The 25574-nt window shown below is 37.7% G+C and overlaps 1 protein-coding gene and 1 long non-coding RNA gene across 2 annotated transcripts in view; one reads left to right on the top strand and one right to left on the bottom strand.

Annotated features, from left to right (window-relative positions):
* The window catches only part of LOC128652738 (uncharacterized), a 56648-nt gene extending 37820 nt beyond the window's left edge, over positions 1-18828 (top strand). The window contains exon 2 of the long non-coding RNA XR_008401300.1: positions 15785-18828. This is a non-coding gene — a long non-coding RNA (uncharacterized LOC128652738). The remainder of the gene's footprint in view (positions 1-15784) is intronic.
* The window catches only part of CDH26 (cadherin 26), a 238884-nt gene that overhangs the window by 108096 nt on the left and 105214 nt on the right, over positions 1-25574 (bottom strand). Inside the window, exons 3-5 of the mRNA XM_053705610.1 lie at positions 16398-16514; positions 15791-15949; positions 6933-7080 (exon numbers count right to left, since the gene is read on the bottom strand). Coding sequence (XP_053561585.1) covers positions 6933-7080; positions 15791-15949; positions 16398-16514 — 424 coding nt within the window. The remainder of the gene's footprint in view (positions 1-6932; positions 7081-15790; positions 15950-16397; positions 16515-25574) is intronic.

Genomic DNA, 25574 nt, shown 5'->3' with positions numbered 1-25574 from the left:
CAAAAGGCTGCTCACTTCCAAAGGCCTCTAATGTTCCAAACCACAAGCCCATAAACATCACACAAAAGCAGGTTCAATCACATAACAAACATGATTATAAACCCCCCTGTTCAATAACCCCCCTCAGGAGATATTAACCCTCATCTCCAAGATACTAAAAGAGACTCACTGAGACCCTTGTGATAAGATAGACCCACAAGGTGGTAGCCTCTCGGGAAAACATTCACATTATAGTACATTAAGAAATAAAGTAAAATGAAGTGATCTTACCGGAATATACGCTGTGGAACAGGAACACGACATTTCAAGTGTGACTGATAGAAGCATCGCCTCCACCATGGACTTAAGAGAAGAAAGCAGGCAGCGGAGCGAAGTTCGACAACGCCGATTGCTTGAGGAGCTGTTAACATGAGTTGTGATGGCTTCACAGAAAGAATCTCCCTGCATCTCTGGACTCTAACTTTCATCCAAGCCCTGACTGAGAGACTGACAGGACTACTTAAAACTCCTGTCCCATGCCGAAGAGTACTACCCTCCATAAGAGACAAAAAACAAAAATTAAAAATTTTGACACTTCTCTGCCAACCTCCTGGGGCGAAAGGCAAAGAATGACTGGGGGACAAGGGGAGTGGGAGGAGTATTTAAGCCTTTGGCTGGGGTGTCTTTGCCTCCTCCTGGTGGCCAAGTTCTTAATTCCAAAAAGTAATGAATGCAGCTGTGGACTCCTTCCAATTAAGAAGAAAACACTGCCTCTCCTCCCTTCAATCTATTATGAATGCTTCTGCTAGACTCATCCACCTAAGTCGCCGATCTACATCAGCTGCTCCGCTCTGCCAATCTCTACACTGGCTCCCCATACACTCCAGAATACAATTTAAAGTATTAACCCTAACTTACAAAGCTCTAAACAGTTTAGCTCCCAACTATATTTCCTCTCTCGTCGTGAAATATTCCCCATCCCGTCCTCTTCGATCAACCTCTGACCTACGTCTCTCCACTCCTGTTATCTCTATGTCCCACTCCTGCCTCCAAGACTTTGCATGTGCTGCTCAGGTCCTCTGGAACTCTCTACCCCGCTCTATAAGACTATCTCTAACCTTGTCTAGCTTCAGACGCTCCTTGAAAACCCACCTATTTAGAGAGGCTTACCATCTCTTCTCCATCCCTCATCCAAACCAAACTAATACATGAACTGCCTGACTCACTGCTGCAACTACGAGCGATGTAACAAGCTACCCCAACCTTATGTCTCTGCACCCTAAACCTGTAGACTGTGAGCTCTCCGGAGCAGGGCCCTCTTCCTCCTGTACTAGATTTGTTTAGTTTTGTTATGTTTTGTATTTTATCACAAATTTTTGTCATTGTATACCCCTATTACTGTACCCAGCACTATGGAATTTGGCAGCGCTATACAAATAAATGATAATAATAATATATAAGTGCATTAGAGCCTTTTGCCATTAAGTAGATGAAAACATGTAAAAGGATATTTATGCAATATTCATATTTAATAAAGGTTTAAACTATGTATTTACTGTAAATATTTCACATTCCAATGTTCTGTACATAGCAAAATATGTTCTATGTATTTTATTATATGTTTTATGTATTATTATTCTATACCATATATATATATATATATATATATATATATATATATATATATATATATATATATATATATATATATATATATATATATATATACAGGGAGTGCAGAATTATTGGGCAAATGAGTATTTTGACCACATCATCCTCTTTATGCATGTTGTCTTACTCCAAGCTGTATAGGCTCGAAAGCCTACTACCAATTAAGCATATTAGGTGATGTGCATCTCTGTAATGAGAAGGGGTGTGGTCTAATGACATCAACACCCTATATCAGGTGTGCATAATTATTAGGCAACTTCCTTTCCTTTGGCAAAATGGGTCAAAAGAAGGACTTGACAGGCTCAGAAAAGTAAAAAATAGTGAGATATCTTGCAGAGGGATGCAGCACTCTTAAAATTGCAAAGCTTCTGAAGCGTGATCATCGAACAATCAAGCGTTTCATTCAAAATAGTCAACAGGGTCACAAGAAGCGTGTGGAAAAACCAAGGCGCAAAATAACTGCCCATGAACTGAGAAAAGTCAAGCGTGCAGCTGCCAAGATGCCACTTGCCACCAGTTTGGCCATATTTCAGAGCTGCAACATCACTGGAGTGCCCAAAAGCGCAAGGTGTGCAATACTCAGAGACATGGCCAAGGTAAGAAAGGCTGAAAGACGACCACCACTGAACAAGACACACAAGCTGAAACGTCAAGACTGGGCCAAGAAATATCTCAAGACTGATTTTTCTAAGGTTTTATGGACTGATGAAATGAGAGTGAGTCTTGATGGGCCAGATGGATGGGCCCGTGGCTGGATTGGTAAAGGGCAGAGAGCTCCAGTCCGACTCAGACGCCAGCAAGGTGGAGGTGGAGTACTGGTTTGGGTTGGTATCATCAAAGATGAGCTTGTGGGGCCTTTTCGGGTTGAGGATGGAGTCAAGCTCAACTCCCAGTCCTACTGCCAGTTTCTGGAAGACACCTTCTTCAAGCAGTGGTACAGGAAGAAGTCTGCATCCTTCAAGAAAAACATGATTTTCATGCAGGACAATGCTCCATCACATGCGTCCAAGTACTCCACAGCGTGGCTGGTATATAAGGGTATAAAAGAAGAAAATCTAATGACATGGCCTCCTTGTTCACCTGATCTGAACCCCATTGAGAACCTGTGGTCCATCATCAAATGTGAGATTTACAAGGATTGAAAACAGTACACCTCTCTGAACAGTGTCTGGGAGGCTGTGGTTGCTGCTGCACGCAATGTTGATGGTGAACAGATCAAAACACTGACAGAATCCATGGATGGCAGGCTTTTGAGTGTCCTTGCAAAGAAAGGTGGCTATATTGGTCACTGATTTGTTTTTGTTTTGTTTTTGAATGTCAGAAATGTATATTTGTGAATGTTGAGATGTTATATTGGTTTCACTGGTAAAAATAAATAATTGAAATGGGTATATATTTGTTTTTTTGTTAAGTTGCCTAATAATTATGCACAGTAATAGTCACCTGCACACACAGATATCCCCCTAAAATAGCTATAACTAAAAACAAACTAAAAACTACTTCCAAAACTATTCAGCTTTGATATTAATGAGTTTCTTGGGTTCATTGAGAACATGGTTGTTGTTCAATAATAAAATTTATCCTCAAAAATACAACTTGCCTAATAATTCTGCACTCCCTGTATATATACAGTATGTATATATATATATATATATATATATATATATATATATATATATATATATACATATACAGGGAGTGCAGAATTATTAGGCAAGTTGTATTTTTGAGGATTAATTTTATTATTGAACAACAACCATGTTCTCAATGAACCCCAAAAACTCATTAATATCAAAGCTGAATAGTTTTGGAAGTAGTTTTTAGTTTGTTTTTAGTTATAGCTATTTTAGGGGGATATCTGTGTGTGCAGGTGACTATTACTGTGCATAATTATTAGGCAACTTAACAAAAAACAAATATATACCCATTTCAATTATTTATTTTTACCAGTGAAACCAATATAACATCTCAACATTCACAAATATACATTTCTGACATTCAAAAACAAAACAAAAACAAATCAGTGACCAATATAGCCACCTTTCTTTGCAAGGACACTCAAAAGCCTGCCATCCATAGATTTTGTCAGTGTTTTTATCTGTTCACCATCAACATTGCGTGCAGCAGCAACCACAGCCTCCCAGACACTGTTCAGAGAGGTGTACTGTTTTCCCTCCTTGTAAATCTCACATTTGATGATGGACCACAGGTTCTCAATGGGGTTCAGATCAGGTGAACAAGGAGGCCATGTCATTAGATTTTCTTCTTTTATACCCTTTCTTGCCAGCCACGCTGTGGAGTACTTGGACGATGTGATGGAGCATTGTCCTGCATGAAAATCATGTTTTTCTCGAAGGATGCAGACTTCTTCCTGTACCACTGCTTGAAGAAGGTGTCTTCCAGAAACTGGCAGTAGGACTGGGAGTTGAGCTTGACTCCATCCTCAACCCGAAAAGGCCCCACAAGCTCATCTTTGATGATACCAGCCCAAACCAGTACTCCACCTCCACCTTGCTGGCGTCTGAGTCGGACTGGAGCTCTCTGCCCTTTACCAATCCAGCCACGGGCCCATCCATCTGGCCCATCAAGACTCACTCTCCTTTCATCAGTCCATAAAACCTTAGAAAAATCAGTCTTGAGATATTTCTTGGCCCAGTCTTGACGTTTCAGCTTGTGTGTCTTGTTCAGTGGTGGTCGTCTTTCAGCCTTTCTTACCTTGGCCATGTCTCTGAGTATTGCACACCTTGTGCTTTTGGGCACTCCAGTGATGTTGCAGCTCTGAAATATGGCCAAACTGGTGGCTCTTGGCAGCTGCACGCTTGACTTTTCTCAGTTCATGGGCAGTTATTTTGCGCCTTGGTTTTTCCACACGCTTCTTGCGACCCTGTTGACTATTTTGAATGAAACGCTTGATTGTTCGATGATCACGCTTCAGAAGCTTTGCAATTTTAAGAGTGCTGCATCCCTCTGCAAGATATCTCACTATTTTTTACTTTTCTGAGCCTGTCAAGTCCTTCTTTTGACCCATTTTGCCAAAGGAAAGGAAGTTGCCTAATAATTATGCACACCTGATATAGAGTGTTGATGTCATTAGACCACACCCCTTCTCATTACAGAGATGCACATCACCTAATATGCTTAATTGGTAGTAGGCTTTCGAGCCTATACAGCTTGGAGTAAGACAACATGCATAAAGAGGATGATGTGGTCAAAATACTCATTTGCCTAATAATTCTACACTCCCTGTATATATATATATATATATATATATATATATATATATATATAAATATATATATATATATATATATATATAATATATATATATATATAGATATATATATATATATATATATATATATATATATATATATATATATATAGATATAGATATAGATATATATATATAGATATATATACCCACCCATTTAAAGAAGGCACTCTCCATTTTGCAAACAAGTTATTCTTTTATTAAATAAACGTTTCCGGGGTCTCCCCCTTCCTCAGATTCACACAGTAAAAAAAGCTTTCCTCTTCCTTATAGAGATACCCATCACCGTCACAGCGTACTCATCTCGCAACTGCGTCTGAGTACCTACGATGACCCAGGATGTAAAAAAAAATACAAAGAATAAAAAATAGCAAAGATAAAAAGGCTCGGCAAAATCTTTGCTATTTTTTGTTCTTTGTATTTTTTATTATTATGGGGAACTCTATATGCTTATTTTTCTGTGTGAATCTGAGGAAGGGGGAGACCCGAAAATGTTAATTCAATAAAAGAATAACTTGTTTGCAAAACGGAGAGTGCCTTCTTGAAATGGATGGGTCTGTATTATGGATTTGAAGTGCACCCCGGCTATTATATCAGAAATTTAAAAGTGAGTGCTGGATCCGCTTTGACAATTATATATACAGTATATACTAGTTGATAAGCCTGCCCAGAGGGCAGTCTATATGTTAAAAGTGTAACCCCCCAAGCTACAAAAAATAAAAAAGTAAAAATACAGAAAAAAATAAACAAAGCTATCCAAAACAATAAAATTAAACCTAAACTAATACCCCTATAAAAATAAAAAATCCCCCCCAAAATAAAAACACCCCCTAATCTAATACTAAACTACCAATAGCCCTTATAGGGGCTTTTTGAAGGGCATTGCCCTAAAGAAATAAGCTCTTTTACATTAAAAATAAACAAAGTCCCTCTTAAAAGTAAAACCCCCCACCCACCAAACCCCCCAAAATAAAATAAAACTAACACTAATAAACCTAAACTACCCATTGCCCCTGGATTCTTTACCCACCCTGCCATTTTCAGAATCCACCTGGATGCAGCTTTGCTGCATCCACGTAAATTCTTTTGACTGCACGTGCAGCCAACATTCTGTTGGCTACCTCGCGCTGCCAACATTCCTTGAAGATGCGTGTGCAACTGCCGACTGCGACAGACACGTTACAAACGCGATTATAGTATAGATATATATATGACAGCGGGGCTTTATTCTATAGGGACTACGCCCACTTAACCTGTCAGCGACAAATTCTCTGACACAGTTTGAATGATAATATATTGAGGAAGATTCCCTAATTGAGCTACTGGAGGGTCTATAAGCGGTCGTTGCCACCTTCCAACCTCCTGCTGCAGCACTTTACTGAAGGGAATTCTCCTTCCTACCTCTGGAAAATCGCTGTGTGAACTTCAACTGTCTGATGTATCTGGGCCGTAGTCTTACCTCATATGATTGAGGTATTTTCTTGTAAGTAGGAATTTTTGGTACTATTGAACTATTGTATTTGTATTGATCTGGTTTTATGGTAACAGATGTGCTTACTATTTTCAGATATTTCATGTCGGGTTTCCACTTTTTTTCTCCATTTACTTCTATGGAGGAATGCGAAAATGCGATCGCAATATTCGAATTTCGGCTTTTTGTGTAATTTTGCTAGAAAAAAATTGTTTTACTTTGAACTTTTAATATCAGTGCAATCCGACAAGCACAAAAATGAAAATCCTAGCAGAGTTTTCGCTATAACGAAGATGGAAAACACCGCACCGTATATCCCTTATCCTTCATTACATATTGTTACAAATTGTTACACATTGTTACTCAGTGTTATTTTTTTGTTCTAGCAATATTTTAAGACACCTTACATCCCCAGAAAATGCTTTAAGCTTGTAAAAAAAAATATATATAATAAATAAAATATATTATTTTTTTATTTTTAATAAACATTGCATACATTTGTCAGTGTAAATGATTTTGTATTCATAATATCCTACTTACCTAGATTAAAAGTTTCCTTCAACGGAATATTATACTCCTTTTGAGTGAACTCAGGCGCATTATCATTTTTATCCTTAATTTCAACATTAAAAATGAGGGATCTATCCACTATCTTTCCAGATACTCTTTCAGCAACGTCAAAGCGCACCTGTATATATGTTTTTAAAGTACAGAGATTCAGAAATATAATACGAAACATATATTTAAAATTCTAGAACAAAAATATTCTCTAAGCTAGAATAGGAAATTCTGATACTACATAATTAAATATTGTTGAATTTGTCACCTTAGTTTCAATAGATGTCTTCAGAACATTTAAAATTCACTAAAGTGATGGTAAATCCTAGCGTTCATGAAACCCTAGGATTTACCAATGCAGTAAAAAAAAGGGAACTTTCCTATATAAAATACTTCCTGCTGAAAGTTCCTTTATTTGTCTGCAGCATTTGGCGTGCTGATTGCCTCAGGCAGCTCACGGCAGAAAGCTATTTTGCTGGGAGGTGATCTTAACCAATAGCGTGCTAGGTATCCGGCATGGCGCCAGCTAGCCCAAACGGCTATAAGCTAAGAGGAGGAAACGTCACCTCAAAAGCAAAATAGTGTTTTGCAGTGGTCGGTCTGAGGAGCTCAGCGCGATGAACAGTTCAGACAAATAAAGCAACTTTCAGCATGAAGTATTTTATACTTAATGATTAAAAGTCCCTTTTATTTGTTTCACTGGTAAATCCTAGTGTTTCCCAAACGCTAGGATTTACTGTCACTTTAACATGCCTCAATATTTAAACAAGCTCTAAAATGATGCATTTGGACAACTCCCCAGGCCACTGAATATGTGAACACACTAGCTGGAATCTTAGGACTCAGGAATAAAGTTTTGGAAAGGCTAAGGTAGTTCTAGTCTCAAGAATATTTAAAGGGATATGAAACCCTATTTTTTCATGATCCAGATACAACATACAATTTTAAACAACTTTCCAGTTTACTTCTACTATCAAATTTGCTTAATTTTCATGTTATCCTTTGCTGAAGAATCAATTCACCACTGGAACCTAACGGAACACATCTAGTTAGTCCCAGTAGTGTAGGATATGTACATATTTGTTTTCAAAAATGGATAGCAAGAGAACAAAGTGCATATGAAAATAGAAGTGAATTTAAATTTGTCTTAAAAGTACATGCTCTGTCTAGATTCTGCAAGTTTAATTTTGGCTTCTATCCCTTTAACTAGACATATATACATATGTATATATTATAAATTAATCATTTAGAGCAGTGGTCGCCAATCTTTCGGACCTAAGGGACCACTAAACTCACAATTTTGAATCCCGTGGACCACAAACATGATTTTTTTTTTATAAGTACAAACCTCTATAATATATATATATATATATATATATATATATATATATATATATACACATATACATACACACTGTACATAACTAGTATATATTTACATAATTTTAAGAAATATTTTTTGGAGAGAGTACTTCCAAATGACAGATGAAGGGTGAGTGCCAACTTTTGAGCTGGAAACAGAGAGGCAGAAAGTGGGAAAAAAAGAAATATGTTTAAAAGGACCACACGACTTCAAAGTTACCTCCCCAGTTAGGAATTATTCTAAAGTTCTTATGATCATGGACAGACATTGGAGTCATACATTAAGTTTATATAAAAAAGCTATCAATATGGATGTGAGCTAACCACAACTGATGTTACTGGCAATTACTTTAATACTGGTGGGATATGGCTGATCTGCTGAGTGGCAATTACTGGAATTCAGGTGGAATGGCTTTGTGGGCGGGAAAATTATTAGAATGAAAAATGATTAATATTTAATAAAAATAAAAAAGAAGATGGAGGGGAGGAAGACAAACAGTGATGTAAGTCCATCTGAAGGAAAACTACTACAAAGGGACAGGTAAAGGGAAGAAAATAAATTAAATAAGAGATTTTTTTTTTTTAAGATTTTCTTTTTTTATATATACTTTAATTCCATTATTTCAAAACAAGACTGTACCAACCTCTGCCGGCTTTAGAATGGAAGCATCTTCCTCTGAGCAGTGCGCCGGATGGGAGGAGTTAATACAATATAGCTACGCAAGTTGTGCAGTACTATGCAACGTTCGTAGATAGATTGTAATTTAACTCCTGCTCTGTTGATTTTCACTGATGTCCAGCCAGGCACTGTAGGGAGTTACAGCACGATGGGGTGACACCATCAGGGGAGATTAATTCCTGCTTGATGGTGTCAAGGACCACCAACATCTTCTCGTGGACCACCAGTGGTCCATGGACCACTGGTTGGCGACAGCTGATTTAGAGTATAACAAATTGTATATTATTTTAAATATAGCTTGTGGCAAAATTACTTAACATCCTTAAATTAACATAACTAATCTAATACACGATTTGTTATTATTTTTAATTGTATCCAATTATATTTTACGTGTTATTTAAAATGTTTATACTTATATAATTATTCTTTCCCTTGTTATATCCCTTTTTATGATGTCAGACAGAAACAACTTTAACCAAGAAAAATCTTATCTGGTTTCACAGAAAAAAAATATCTAAATACTGAATAAGGAGGTTGTGTAATAGGGAGAGTGAGACATTATTTCTCTTGTAAGGTGTATCCAGTCCACGGATCATCCATTACTTGTGGGATATTCTCATTCCCAACAGGAAGTTGCAAGAGGACACCCACAGCAGAGCTGCTATATAGCTCCTCCCCTAACTGCCATATCCAGTCATTCTCTTGCAACTCTCAACACGCATGGAAGGTAGTAAGAGAGAGTGGTGAAAAATAGTTAGTTTTTTATCTTCAATCAAAAGTTTGTTATTTTAAATGGTACCGGAGTTGTACTATTTTATCCCAGGCAGTAAATAGAAGAAGAATCTGCCTGAGGTTTCTATGATCTTAGCAGGTTGTAACTAAGATACATTGCTATTCTCACATATGTCTGAGGAGAGAGGTAACTTCAGCGGGAGAATGGCGTGCAGGTTACTCTGCTATGAGGTATGTGCAGTAATACCCTTTTAAAATTGCAATATAAAACGTTTGCTGGCATGTTTAATCGTTTTTATATATGCTTTGGTGATAAAACTTTATTGGGGCCTAGTTTTTTCCACATTGCTGGCTTAAATTTTGCCTAGAAACAGTTTCCTGAGGCTTTCCACTGTTTTAGTATAAAAGTTACAGTTGGTGCAGTTAAAATTACAAACTGTGACATCCAGCTTCCCTCAGGAGTCCCCTGTATGCTATAGGACATCTCTAAAGGGCTCAAAGGCTTTCCAAAGTCGTTTATTGAGGAAGGTAGGGCCACAGCAGGCTGTGGCAGTTTGTTGTGTCTGTTAAAAAACGTCTATATCGTTTTGTTTTTTTATCCGTTTTTTGAATTAAGGGGTTAATCATCCATTTGCAAGTGGGTGCAATGCTCTGTTAACTTATTACATACACTGTAAAAATTTCGTTTCATTTACTGCCTTTTTTCACTGTTTTTCAAATTTTGACAAAATTTGTTTCTCTTAAAGGCACAATACCGTTTTTTATATTTACTTGTTAACTTGATTTAAAGTGTTTTCCAAGCTTGCTAGTCTCATTGCTAGTCTGTACAAACATGTCTGACATAGAGGAAACTCCTTGTTCATTATGTTTAAAAGCCATGGTGGAACCCCCTCTTAGAATGTGTACCAAATGTACTGATTTCACTTTAAGCAATAAAGATCATATTCTGTCTTTAAAAAAAAATAATCACCAGAGGAATCTGATGAGGGGGAAGTTATGCCGACTAACTCTCCCCACGTGTCAGATCCTTTGACTCCTGCTCAAGGGACTCACGCTCAAATGGCGCCAATTACATCTAGGGCACCCATAGGGATTACTTTACAAGAGATGGCGGCAGTCATGGATAATACACTGTCAGCAGTATTAGCCAGACTACCTGAATTTAGAGGTAAGCAAGATAGCTCTGGGGTTAGACGAAATGCAGAGCATACTGACACTTTAAGAACCATGTCTGATACTGCCTCACAATATGCAGAAGCTGAGGAAGGAGAGCTTCAGTCTGTGGGTGATGTTTCTGACTCAGGAAAGATGATGCAACCTGATTCTGATATTTCTACATTTAAATTTAAGCTTGAACACCTCCGCGTGTTTCTCAGGGAGGTTTTAGCTGCTCTGAATGACTGTGATACAATTGCAGTGCCAGAGAAATTGTGTAGACTGGATAAATACTATGCAGTGCCGGTGTGTACTGATGTTTTTCCAATACCTGAAAGGTTTAAAGAAATTATTAATAAGGAATGGGATAGACCAGGTATGACGTTCTCTTCCCCTCCTATTTTTAGAAAAATGTTTCCAATAGACGCCACCACACGGGACTTATGACAGACAGTTCCTAAGGTGGAGGGAGCAGTTTCTACTTTAGCAAAGCGTACTACTATCCCTGTCGAGGACAGTTGTGTTTTTTTAGATCCAATGGATAAAAAATTAGAAGGTTACCTTAAGAAAATGTTTATTCAATAAGGTTTTATCCTACAGCCCCTTGCATGCATTGCTCCTGTCACTGCTGCTGCAGCGTTCTGGTTTGAGTCTCTGGAAGAGGCTTTACAGGTAGCGACTCCATTGGATGACAAACTTGGCAAGCTTAGAGCACTTAAAGGGACAGTCAAGTCCAAAAAAAACTTTCATATTTCAAATAGGGCATGTAATTTTAAACAACTTTCCAATTTACTTTAATCACCAATTTTTCTTTGTTCTTTTGGTGATCTTAATTGAAAGCTTAACCTAGGAAGGCTCATATTATAATTTCTAAGCCCTTGAAGGCCGCCTCTAATCACATGCTTTGTATTTGCTTTTCACAGCAGGGGAGAGCTAGTTCAGGTAAACCCTATAGATAACATTGTAAGCATGCCCGTGGATTGTGGCAGACACTGCACTAATTGGCTAAAATGAAAGTCAATAGATAATAAATAAAATGTCATGTGATCAGGGGTTTGTCAGAAGATGCTTAGATACAAGTTAATCACAGAGGTAAAAAGTATATTATTATAACTGTGTTGGTTATGCAAAACTGGGGAATGGGTAATAAATGGATTATCTATCTTTTAAAACAACAAAAATTCTGGTGTTAACTGTCCCTTTAAGCTAGCCAATTCCTTTGTTTTCTGATGCCATTGTTCATTTGACTAAACTAACGGCTAAGAATTCTGGTTTTGCTATACAGGCGCGCAGGGCGCTATGGCTTAAATCATGGTCAGCTGACGTGACTTCAAAATCTAAGCTGCTTAACATTCCCTTCAAGTTGCAGACCCTATTCGGGCCTGGTTTGAAGGAGATTATTGCTGATATCACTGGAGGAAAAGGTCATGCCCTTCCTCAGGACAGGTCCAAATCAAGGGCCAAACAGTCTAATTTTCGTGCCTTTTGAAAATTCAAGGCAAGTGTGGCATCAACTTCCTCTAATGCAAACAAGAGGGAACTTTTGCTCAGTCCAAGACGGTCTGGAGACCAAACCAGACCTGGGACAAAGGTAAGCAGGCCAAAAAGCCTGCTGCTGCCTCTAACACAGCATGAAGGAACGGCCTCCTATCCGGTAACGGATCTAGTAGGGGGCAGACTTTTGCTCTTCGCCCAGGCGTGGGCAAGAGATGTCCAGGATCCCTGGGTGTTGGAAAATATATCCCAGGGATATCTTCTGGACTTCAAAGCTTCCCCCCCAAAAGGGAGATTTCACCTTTCACAATTATCTGCAAACCAGATAAAGAGAGAGGCATTCTTAAAATGTGTATGAGACCTCCTAGTTATGGGAGTGATCCATCCAGTTCCAAAGGAGGAACAGGGACAGGGTTTTTACTCAAATCTGTTTGTGGTTCCCAAAAAAGAAGGAACCTTCAGACCAATTTTGGATCTAAAGATCTTAAACAAATTCCTCAGAGTTCCATCATTCAAGATGGAAACTATTCGTACCATCCTACCTATGATCCAGGAGGGTCAATATATGACTACAGTGGATTTAAAGGATGCTTATCTTCACATTCCGATAACAAAGATCATTATCGGTTTCTCAGGTTTGCCTTTCTAGACAGGCATTACTAGTTTGTAGCTCTTCCCTTTGGATTAGCTACAGCCCCAAGAATCTTTACAAAGGTTCTAGGGTCGCTTCTGGCGGTCCTAAGGCTGTGGGGCATAGCAGTGGCCCCTTATTTAGACGACATAATGATACAAGCGTCAAACTTCCAAATTGCCAAGTCTCATACGGACGTAGTACTGGCATTTCTGAGATCACATGGGTGGAAAGTGAACGAGGAAAAGAGTTCTCTATCCCCACTCACAAGAGTTTCCTTCCTAGGGACTCTGATAGATTCTGTAGAAATGAAAATTTACCTGACGGAGTCCAGGTTATCAAAGCTTCTAAATTCCTGCCGTGTTCTTCATTCCATTCCGCGCCCTTCGGTGGCTCAGTGCATGGAAGTAATCGGCTTAATGTTAGCGGCAATGGACATAGTGCCGTTTGCACGCCTACATCTCAGACCGCTGCAACTATGCATGCTCAGTCAGTGGAACGGGGATTACACAGATTTGTCCCCTCTACTAAATCTGGATCAAGAGACCAGGGATTCTCTTCTCTGGTGGCTATCTCGGGTCCATCTGTCCAAAGGTATGACCTTTCGCAGGCCAGATTGGACAATTGTAACAACAGATGCCAGCCTTCTAGGTTGGGGTGCAGTCTGGAACTCCCTGAAGGCTCAGGGATCATGGACTCAGGAGGAGACACTCCTTCCAATAAATGTTCTGGAAGAGCGATATTCAATGCTCTTCAGGCTTGGCCTCAGTTAGCAACTCTGAGGTACATCAGATTTCAGTCGGACAACATCACGACTGTGGCTTACATCAACCATCAAGGGGGAACAAGAAGTTCCCTAGCGATGTTAGAAGTCTCAAAAATAATTCGCTGGGCAGAGACTCACTCTTGCCACCTATCAGCTATCCATATCCCAGGTGTAGAGAACTGGGAGGCGGATTTTTTAAGTCGTCAGACTTTTCATCCGGGAGAGTGGGAACTCCATCCGGAGGTGTTTGCACAATTGATTCATCGTTGGGGCAAACCAGAACTGGATCTCATGGCGTCTCGCTAGAACGCCAAGCTTCCTTGTTACGGATCCAGGTCCAGGGATCCCAAGGAGACGCTAATAGATGCTCTAGCAGCACCCTGGTCTTTCAACCTGGCTTATGTGTTTCCACCATTTCCTCTGCTCCCTCGACTGATTGCCAAGGTCAAGCAGGAGAGAGCATCAGTGATTTTGATAGCGCCTGCGTGGCCACGCAGGACCTGGTATGCAGATCTGGTGGACATGTCATCCTTTCCACCATGGACTCTGCCTCTGAGACAGGACCTTCTACTTTAGTGTCCTTTCAACCATCCAAATCTAATTTCTCTGAGACTGACTGCCTGGAGATTGAACGCTTGATTTTATCAAAGCGTGGCTTCTCCGAGTCAGTCATTGATACCTTAATACAGGCATGAAAGCCTGTCACCAGGAAAATTTACCATAAAATATGGCGTACATATCTTTATTGGTGTGAATCCAAGGGTTAGGATTCCCAGGATATTATCTTTTCTCCAAGATGGTTTGGAAAAAGGATTGTCAGCTAGTTCCTTAAAAGGACAGATTTCTGCTCTGTCTATTCTTTTTCACAAGCGTCTGGCAGATGTTCCAGACGTTCAGGCATTTTGTCAGGCTTTGGTTAGAATCAAGCCTATGTTTAAACCTGTTGCTCCCCCATGGAGCTTAAATTTGGTTCTTAAGGTTCTTCAAGGAGTTCCGTTTGAACCTCTTCATTCCATAGATATCAAACTTTTATCTCGGAAAGTTCTGTTTTTGGTTCGTGCTTTAAAGTTTTACTTACAAGCTACTAAAGATTTTTGTCAAACATCTGCTTTGTTTGTTGTCTACTCTGGACAGAGGAGAGGTCAAAAGGCTTCGGCAACCTCTCTTTCTTTTTGGCTAAGAAGCATAATCCGCTTAGCCTATGAGACTGCTGGCCAGCAGCCTCCTGAAAGGATTACAGCTCATTCTACTAGAGCTGTGGCTTCCACTTGGGCCTTTAAAAATTAGGCTTCTGTTGAACAGATTTGCAAGGCGGCGACTTGGTCTTCGCTTCATACTTTTTCAAAATTCTACAAATTTGATACTTTTGCTTCTTCGGAGGCTATTTTTGGGAGAAAGGTTTTACAGGCAGTGGTACCTTCCGTTTAAGTACCTGCTTTGTCCCTCCCTTCATCCGTGTACTTTAGCTTTGGTATTGGTATCCCACAAGTAATGGATGATCCGTGGACTGGATACACCTTACAAGAGAAAACACAATTTATGCTTACCTGATACATTTATTTCTCTTGTGGTGTATCCAGTCCACGGCCCGCCCTGTCATTTTAAGGCAGGTAATTTTTTCATTTAAACTACAGTCACCACTGCACCCTATGGTTTCTCCTTTCTCTGCGTGTTTTCGGTCGAATGACTGGATATGGCAGTTAGGGGAGGAGCTATATAGCAGCTCTGCTGTGGGTGTCCTCTTGCAACTTCCTGTTGGGAATGAGAATATCCCACAAGTAATGGATGATCCGTGGACTGGATACACCACAAGAGAAATAAATTTATCAGGTAAGCATAAATTGTGTTTTTTAAATCAGAAAACAGGTGCTATGCCTTATTGTAAGATTAACAAAGCCAACACATTATTCCCTAAGATAATGAGTGTCATTGTGTAACAAACTTGGCCGTGTTACGTAGCCTAAGGAAGAAAACGTTTTATGAGAGTGATTAGTATGTTTGTTTCTCATGTTTAGGTTTACCACAAAGAGAGGTGTCTTCTCCCTATCAATTGAGCGGTGAACGTAGACAACGCCATTGAGATCGTCGATAGTGAATAAGCCAACCTCTGGAAATTCATCCACGCCAGGGCCGCTGATTAGATATTTAATGCTCATGTTGGCTGCTTGATCATTGAACAGCTGAAAATGAGAGAAGAATAAGATCATTTTAGTGTTTTTTTTAGGGCCAATGACTAGTCTTTGCCCTAGAGTATACTATATCATCAGTTTAGTTCTCAATTTAATAAAATGTTTTTGTTTGTTTGTCTGATTTTTTTCAAAATGAGTTGCAAAACATCCTCTAAATGTACGAGTAAGACAAATCAATGTAGGAGTAAGACAAATATTTTCGGCATATAAAACAGCAGCAGTTAAACATGTTAGAAAGTTCTTTTGCAAGGAAAAGCAACAGAAAATGCCAAATGCATGAAAGCTAAAAAGTTAATTTATTTTGCCCAGAAACCAGTGAAAAACGGAACCTGCAAAGTGTTCTCTTTCTAAATACAATAATTATAGTTTGTGCTGTAACAAAGTCTCACTACTTGTTAAGAGGAATACTATCACTTGGTTTGAAAGGTTTCGTTCTTACCTCTCCTGCAATTTTTGGGAAGGGCCCAACATCGTTCTCTTCTAAGACTATGGTACTTAGCACCCATCTTCTTTTTGTGCGTCGTAGTGGCCTGAGGCTCTCTGCCTGATTGAGGCTCTGTTGATTGAAGGCATGGGAAAGAGATTACTTAGGAGTTTTTCTTTAGAGGGTTCTACTACCTTGTCAACAGCCTGACATTATAATTACCACATTTTAAAACAAAAAAAAAGTCTTAAAAAATATTTACAGCACACATTTGTTTATAGCTATGATGTAAATTGTCATACAAATGTATCTGCTTATTGTGGGTTTAGGAGAAAAGTTTGGCTAATCTTTTAAAGGGACACCAAAGATAAAATGAAACAGTGCTGATTCAGAGTGTACAAATTTAAAAACGTTGTGAAAACTTTATGTATAGTTTTATTACATACACTGCAAACACAGCTGTCCTATAGTACTTTATATAAATGTAAGCTATCTAGATATCCCCTCACGAAATGGAGCTACATTTCAACCAACAAAGGATACCAAGAGAAAGGGATACATTTAAGAAAATAAGTAATTTGTTAATTGTATAGTATTGTATGTCTAAATCATGAAAGTTAGTAGTGATACTAAAGTTTAAAAGTTCCAAACAAAGAATTTAAATCTGTTCAGGTCATTTATATAGTATGTTTTTTTCCCCTTAAATTTATGTGTGAGAATTTAATTGAATAAAGATTATGTTTACCTTTATCACAGCTTAACCCCTTAAAAAAAAAATTCTTTTGGGACATAGCATCGAGTATAGCCAATAAGAAGCTGTGTCACATGTCCTTGCAATAAGAATTGAAGCCTGCTCACACATGCACAGCAGAGCTTTACTCAATGATATTGCAGACAAACTACATATGCAAAGTTCCTCTGCCAAGACCAGGTGCACCAATTTAATCCTTGATATAGGGGTCAATTTATTATTGTGCGGACGGACATGATACGATGTAGCGTATCATGTCCACTGCACATTGAGAAATGCCGACAGCATACACTGTCGGCATTTATCATTGCACCGGCAGTTCGTGTGAACTGCTGGTGCAATACCGCCCCCTGCAGATTCAAGGCCAATGGGCCGCTAGCAGGGGGTGTCAATCAACCCGATCGTATTCGATCGGGTTGATTTATGTCCCCCGCCTCAGAGCAGGCGGACAAGTTATGGAGCAGCGGTGTTTAGACCGCAGCTTCATAACTTCTGTTTCCGGCAAGCCTTCAGGGGGCATCAAGCTCTGTACGGAACTTGATAAATTGACCCCATAAAGTAAAATGGCTCTATACTTCATTTTTTAACACAGCAATATTTAGAAAGGGGCAGAGGGCAGAAGTAAAGCCAGTATAATAATTTGATTTAATCCACAGTTACATAATTTGTAAATTAAAAGCACTGTAGATTCATGTACAGATTTTATTATTTATTGTCTCTTAACATGAATGTCAATTTAATTGTTGAATAACAACTAAAAAAAAGCTTTGATAAATGCTATACTACAGTATATATAGTAGGCATTGGAATATACTACTATAACATTCAAGCTGTGATTAAATGGAATCTGTTTATAATCAAAGAGAATATTAACAGCCAAACATGTCAGATTCCAATGAATTTTATTTACCACTGAGAACTTTGTGGTTTTTGGTTTGTGTATAGCATAATAATAGTAATGCAAGGGTTAAAGGCACAGTTTAGCCCAAAATTTTCTCCCCTTTAAATTTGTTCCAAATGATCCATTTTATCTGACTGAGCATATTATCTAGTTTACAAATAGCTCATTTACCCTTACTTCTGCATTTGAAATTGCTGATTTTGCATGTGGTATCCCTACCTATATTGAAAGTTTCCTTACTTAAAGGCACAGGCTAGTCAAAATTAGCCAATCATGATTCAGATAAGGCATGTAATTTAAAACAATTCTCTAATTTACTTTTATCATTAAATTTGCTTTGTTTTCTTGGCATTCTTTGTTGAAAGCTAAGACTAGGTAGGCTCATATGCTAAGTTTTAGTCCCTTATCTCAGTGCATTTTGACAGTTTTTCACTCACAGCTAGACAACACTAGTCCATGTGTGCCATATAGACAGATAGACATTGTGCTCACTCCTGTGGAGTTATTTATGAGTCAGCACTGATTGGCAATAAGCATGTCCGTCAAAAGAACTGGAAAAAAAAATGGGGCGGTCTGCAGAGGCTAAGATACAAGGTAATCACAGAGGTAAAAAGTGTATTAATATAACAGTGTTGATTGTGCAAAACTGGGGAATGAGTAATAAAGGGATTATCTATCTTTTTAAACAATACAAATTCTGTAGTAGACTGTCCCTTTAAGTATAGGCTATTAAAAAGTTATGTAAACACTATACAAATTGAAACAAAATAAATTATCGTTGGTTACACTTAGAATATCCTGTATTTAATTCTTATGAATAGAGGTGTATTGTAGACTAAAAATGCTATATTTAGATACACTAATCTGCCCCTAAATTGGAGAGTACAATTTGAAAGAAAGTCTTAACACAAGAAAAAAATGGGTGTGCAGTATTTTATATATCCATTAATATTTTGTTAAAATATAACTTTTATTTGCACAAATTTTTAAAAAAATACTTAAGAAAGCCAAATTTGTGCTTTTAGTAAGGTGCAAATTGCAGTTACATATTCCCAAATCTGGAATTCCAAAATCCAAACTTTTTCATTATTTTTTTTTTTTTTAAATAAAGTTATCACAAATTACTATTAACCCTGCCTGCAAGTCACACAACTATAAAAACATGATATAAAACTACCTTTAGTTACATGTATAAGCTGTACTATGACATGTAAATATTGTCTAATTTACAGAAGATATTGTTACTTACACTTGGTTCTATCCCCTCTCCAAACAGATGCAAATATTTGAAAATTCAAACTTTGCCGAAATCCAAACCTTTTCCGGCCCCAAGCAGTTTGGATAAAGGGTTTTCTACCTGTAGACAGGGCCAGATCAACCATGGGACCAAGTGGGTCCAATGGACCCAGGCAGCACTTGACAAGGGGCAGCACTTCAGTGACTGGATCAGTCACTGTTAGATCCAGACCACTCCTGTCCTTTGTCACTGTGGGGTAAGTAGCAGGCTCCCAGCAGCATAACCTCATCAAAGACACAGAATCAGTGAGGGGGCATTCAAGATGGGACAAGTGCATCTCTTCCCTAACTCCCTTGCCACTTTTTGCGCAATTGTGCATAAGCATTGGTTGCATGCAGGTAGGCAGGCTTAGTAAGGTCAGGGGCCAGGCTAGTAGGTTGATATGCGTATCAGTAATGTTACTTCTAGTGGCGTCATTGCATTCAACTCTTTTTGGAACCAGATTTCTTTTTGTGAAAGTGCAACACACAAAGATCTGGTTTTTATCTGGATCTGATCTGGATTTGCCCAGACCTTTGTGTGTTGCACTTTCACATTAATCCCGGCTCGGAAAAGAGCCAAATGCTGCTAGCGGCAGTCATATTCAGAATTTGTTCTAAGCAGAATAATACAAATGTACTTTTAATCGATCACGTTTCTAATACTATCTCCGGAGCATATACTGTACAGCAGTGGTCGACAAATCTGTTCAAAATTTCGGAGCCAATAAGAATATTTCAGAGCCAGACATACTTTTAGAAGCCAGACAGTGGTATTTGAATATAGATATTTGGTCAGGCACCCAAAAAGTTAGGAGCCAGGGGTAAAATTCTAGAAGTCAGTGGCTCCCTGGCTCCTGGGTTTGTCAAGCTCTGCTGTACAGCCATTGTTATTTCTTACAGATCAAGTAAGTTATGTAACACAAAAGGAGGCTACACATGAGGCTCAAATTATCAAGCTATAGTGGACAGCGGCGTACATATGCGCCCCTGTTGGCTGCAGCTCGCCTCTAGCAGTGCCGTCCCCTGTCCACGCATAGGTCAAGCATTCCAGTATAACTCTTATACAATAGTCTGATTATCATTATTACTATTATAAAAAATGTTGACAGCATGAGAACGAGGCTCCCATTGGACCTTATGGAATCGCACTCTTGTGAGCGCAATGCTTCATAGCAATGCAAACACAAGCTCGCATTGCAATTTACTTGGAATACCAGTGAACATTATCGTGCGCTGGTATTAGAAATTGGAGCACTAATATCGCTTGCACGCAGAGGTCTGACCTCTGGTTAATTTTCGGAGCTTGCAGTAGCATTAATCAGCCACTCGTAATGGCTTGTTATTTAACGTGCGCTCGTAAACGGGTGCTCCACTTGTAATCTAGCCCTAAATATTTTACCCTGACTTTTGTATACATAATGCATATTATCTATCCACTGTTTTTTCTACATATAAATTCAATAATTAAAAACAAAAAAGTAAAGTAAAAAATAAAATGTTAATGATTCAGATAAAGCATGAAATTATGCTTTTTTCAAATTTGAAATCTTTATTGAAACAAATATAATAGTACACAACAAGCAGAGTATTTAACACAGTTAATACTACAATATGTACTAGAAAAAATAATGTGTAGGAACAGCAGTATCGCAGATATTAAAGTGTTTTTCTGAGTGAAGGTAGAAGGTCATATTGCACAGAGATATTGAAGAAAAATACACAAGAATTATTCATGCGCCATTACAAACAATGCATGACTTTTATTGTATAATAATAAAAGATGGAATATAAAAGAAAAGGTAAAGAAAACAACCAGAGCTGAGAATAAGATATAGGTAGATCGTATCATAAATACTTTATAAGCCATAAAATGAAAAATATGTTAAAGTCTAGCATGAGGTGTCTATACATTTATGCTTGCATGTATTCCTTATTGCAGGATTCGGCAAAACTTCCAACCAACAGGAGCTACCTAATTGAGGGGAATTTGAAATGTCATGTTCCAAGCTTACCCAAGAGCATGCGATTTTAAACAATTCCAATGTACTTTTAATATCAAATTGGCTTTGTTCTCACAGAATCCTTTGTTGAAAAATAAACCTAGGTAGGTCGAGAGTGTTTGCAAGAATGTATCAAACTGCAATAAACAAATACTGCTGCCAGATGGCTAAAGATATGTGCACGCTCGTGAGATTACCTAGGATTACTTTTTAACAAAAGATGCCAAGTGAAATAAGCCAAATTAATAATATAAGTAAAGTAGAAAGTTGCTTAAAATCTCCTGCTCTGTCCAATCCATTTAAGTTTATTTTTTTATTTTACTGTCCTATTTATGACACCCAAAGATCAGGAATTCAGCGCGGCGTTGCTTAGTTTTTTATGGCACATGACAGTTATGTGAGTTTAAATATAGAGATGGCATATCTGGCCTCTTTAACTCACATCCTAAAGGTTTTTTTTGGGGGGAACAGCTTTAGCAAGACATCACTCAAGATAATCAATGAGAATTTGTGAAATGATTTTGAAAGAATCAGGACCCATACTGATTAATATTTGGAAGTTCACTGTGAAGTGCAAGGTTTAGATTTTGGGAGTGTTAAGGGCCTTTTTTTAAAATAGCTGACCTTGCTCACCAAAAGAAAGCTGTAACATTAAATCAGATGCAAGATTTATTTTCATTGTTTAAAAAAGATAAATAAACCCCAGCTTTACACAACTAATGTTATTTTAATGTACTTTATAACCAGTGTTCGCACGATTGATTGTGTCAGTGCTGTAAACTGTTGCAAACACTGCTGCCATAGAGTAATATAAGCTACTATGAGCCTAGCTAGATTCACTGTTCAACAAAGGATGCCAAAAGAACAAAGTAAATTTGATAATAGAAGAACACTGGAAAGCTGTTTAAAATTGCAATTTCTATCTAATCTAAGAAAGCTTAATTTTGACTTTACTGTACCTTTAAGAAGCAGCAGTCTTAAGGGAGTTACTACTTAAAGGGACATTAAACACAAGATTTTTCTTTCATGATTCAGATAGAGAATACAATTTTTAGCAACATTCCACTTTACATCTATTATCTAATTTGCTTAATTCTTTAGATATACGTTGTTGAAGAAATAGCACTGCACATGGGTGAGTCAATCACACGAGGCATCTATGGGCAGCCACCAATCAGCAGCTACTGAGCCTATCTAGATATGCTTTTCAGCAAAGGATATCAAGAAAATGAAGCAAATTAGATAATAGAAGTAAATTAGAAAGTTGATTTAAATTGAATGTTATTTCTAAATCATGAAAGAAAAAATATGGGTTTCATTTACCTTTAACCTCTCTGCCAAGGGTGCTGGAGTTAAAGGGACACTGAACCCAATTTTTTTCTTTTGTGATTCAGAAAGAGCATGCAATTTTAAGCAACTTTCTAATTTACTCCTATTATCAGATTTTCTTCGTTCTCTTGCTATCTTTAAAAAAAAAAAAAAGAATGAATCTAAGCTTTTTTTTTTGGGTTCAGAACTCTGGATAGCACTTTTTTATTGGTGGATGAATTTATCCACCAATCAGCAAGGACAACCCAGGTTGTTCACCAAAAATGGGCCGGCATCTAAACTTACATTCTTGCATTTCAAATAAAGATACCAAGAGAATGAAGAAAATTTGATAATAGGAGTAAATTAGAAAGTTGCTTAAAATTTCATGCTCAATCTGAATCACAAAAAAAAATTTGGGTTCAGTTTCCCTTTAAATTATCCAGGTCAGTTCTGACCAGGATGATTGACAAGTTCTGTTCTCACGCAATTGTTGCTGAAGAGCAGGGGGTGCAGCTGCACAGGCATTTACTTGTGTGGGCAGCAACTGCATCCCTGCTAGCCATGATGCCAGGAGGGGAAGTTCTTGGCTGGACATCTTGTTCAGGTGTAGTATGATAAATGTACTTCATGAGAGTTTTCCATTACCTTTTTCTAGCTTTAATTTAACCTTTTACTAATGCAAAAACTTTTTTAACATGTTTAATCGCTGCTCTTTTTTTTATACATGAAAGAAAAGTTTTTGATCACAGTGCTTTACTTTAATAAGAATGCATTAATTAGACTAAATCTTTTTTCTATATGGTTTCTAAATGTGTGTGTGCGTGTGCACGTGCACGTGCGGGTGCATATATTTTTTTTCAAGAATAAAGGTAAAGTTAAAGCTGTTTATTAGTATTTGAAAAAAGAAAGTGCATGTTTGTGCAACACTTGTCTGTCTTTTGGTTAACAATGACATATTTAACAATAATTAAAGGGACACTCAGGTTAAATTAAATTGTCATGATTCAGATACAGCATGTAATTTTAAACAACTTTCCAATGTACTTCCATTAAAAACAATGTGCACAGTCTTTTATATTTACAATTTTTGAGTCACCAGATCCTACTGAGCATGTGCAAGAATTCACAGACTATACGTATATGCATTTGTTATTGGCTGATTGATATCACATGGTACAAGGGGAGTGGAAATATACATTACTTTGAAATGTGTTCTAAAAAAATCTACTACTCATTTGAAGTTCAGACTAAGTGCTATTGCATTGTCTTGTTATCTTGCATTTGTTGATTATGCAAATCTAATGTGTTGACTGGTCCTTTAAAAAAAAAAAAAAAAAAAAAACACGTTTGTGTCCATACTGTTAAGTGAAGCAATTTCAAAATACTTATTTATGACAAATCATCTATAAGTAGTAAAATGTTGTAAAACTTCTTGGCAGGCAGCCCCTTCACGACTGCAAATGTAACACTACACACAATGATCGTCATTCCAATCCATTAAAGACTGCAATACAAAAACCTCAAATTCAACTTGTGTGTTTTTTGGATTAATAGAAAGAAGGAAGGAAAATCTATAGTTCTTAATCTCAGATTTAAAATGCAAGAAAGCAGTTGGCAGATACATATCCAAGAGTATAACAAATATATATGAAATTTAGAATCCAATAAGGCAGTGGAGCAGGATACACACTTTCAAAGGAGGCTGACAAAGATTCCTATACTCAGATATCTGATACAATAACATTCTCTGGTAAATCTATTTTACCACTGACTAGTAATACCAGAATGTGCGCTATCAATAGTGTTCCACTTGTAATCTAGGCCATATTAAAGAGATACTAAACCCAATTTTTTTCTTTCATGATTCGGATAGAGCAGGCAATTTTAAGCAACTTTCTTATTTACTCGTATTATCAATTTGTATTCGTTCTCTTGCTATCTTTATTTTAAAAAGCAGGAATAAAAGCTTTGGAGCCTGCCCATTATAGTTTCAGAACCTGGGTTGTGCTTTCTGATTGGATGGCTAAATGTAGCCACCAATCAGCAAGCCCTATCCTGGGTATTGAGCCAAAAATATAACGGCTCCAAAGCTTTGATTCCTGCTTTTTCAAATAAAGATATCAAGAGAACGAATAAAAATTGATAACAGGAGTAAATTAGAAAGTTGCTTAATGTGTCAGGTTGTGCTTGTATTACAAGTTGAAAGTAAACTGTTTTCACTTGTGTGCTAACCTGATGAGCATAAAAAGCTGCATTTAGAATATCTAACACACAATATAACCTTTCTTTCATGTAATTGGCAAGAGTCCATGAGCTAGTGACATATGGGATATACAATCCTACCAGAAGGGGCAAAGTTTCCCAAACCTCAAAATGCCTATAAATACACCCCTCACCACACCCACAATTCAGTTTTACAAACTTTGCCTCCTATGGAGGTGGTGAAGTAAGTTTGTGCTAAGATTTCTACGTTGATATGCGCTTCTCAGCTTTTTTGAAGCCTGTTTCCTCTCAGAGTACAGTGAATGTCAGAGGGATGTAAAGGGAGTATCATCTATTGAATGCAATGATTTTCCTCACGGGGATCTATTTCATAGGTTCTCTCTTATCGGTCGTAGAGATTCATCTCCTACCTCCCTTTTCAGATCGACGATATACTCTCATATTCCATTACCTCTACTGATAACCGTTTCAGTACTGGTTTGGCTATCTGCTATATGTGGATGGGTGTCTTCAGGTAATTATGTTTTTATTACTTAAGACACTCTCAGCTATGGTTTGGCACTTTATGTATTTATATAAAGTTTTAAATATATGTATTGCCATGATTCAGGTTTCAGTATATTTCCTTTTGCAGACAGTCAGTTTCATATCTGGGAAATGCATTTTTTATGGAAAATGTATTTCTTACCTGGGGTGTAGTCTTTTTTTAATTGACTGTCATTTTCAAA

Source organism: Bombina bombina, chromosome 1 (assembly GCF_027579735.1).
Source record: "Bombina bombina isolate aBomBom1 chromosome 1, aBomBom1.pri, whole genome shotgun sequence".
In the NCBI taxonomy this organism is placed as follows: Eukaryota; Metazoa; Chordata; class Amphibia; order Anura; family Bombinatoridae; genus Bombina; species Bombina bombina.
This window is presented reverse-complemented; position numbering and strand designations above follow the sequence as displayed.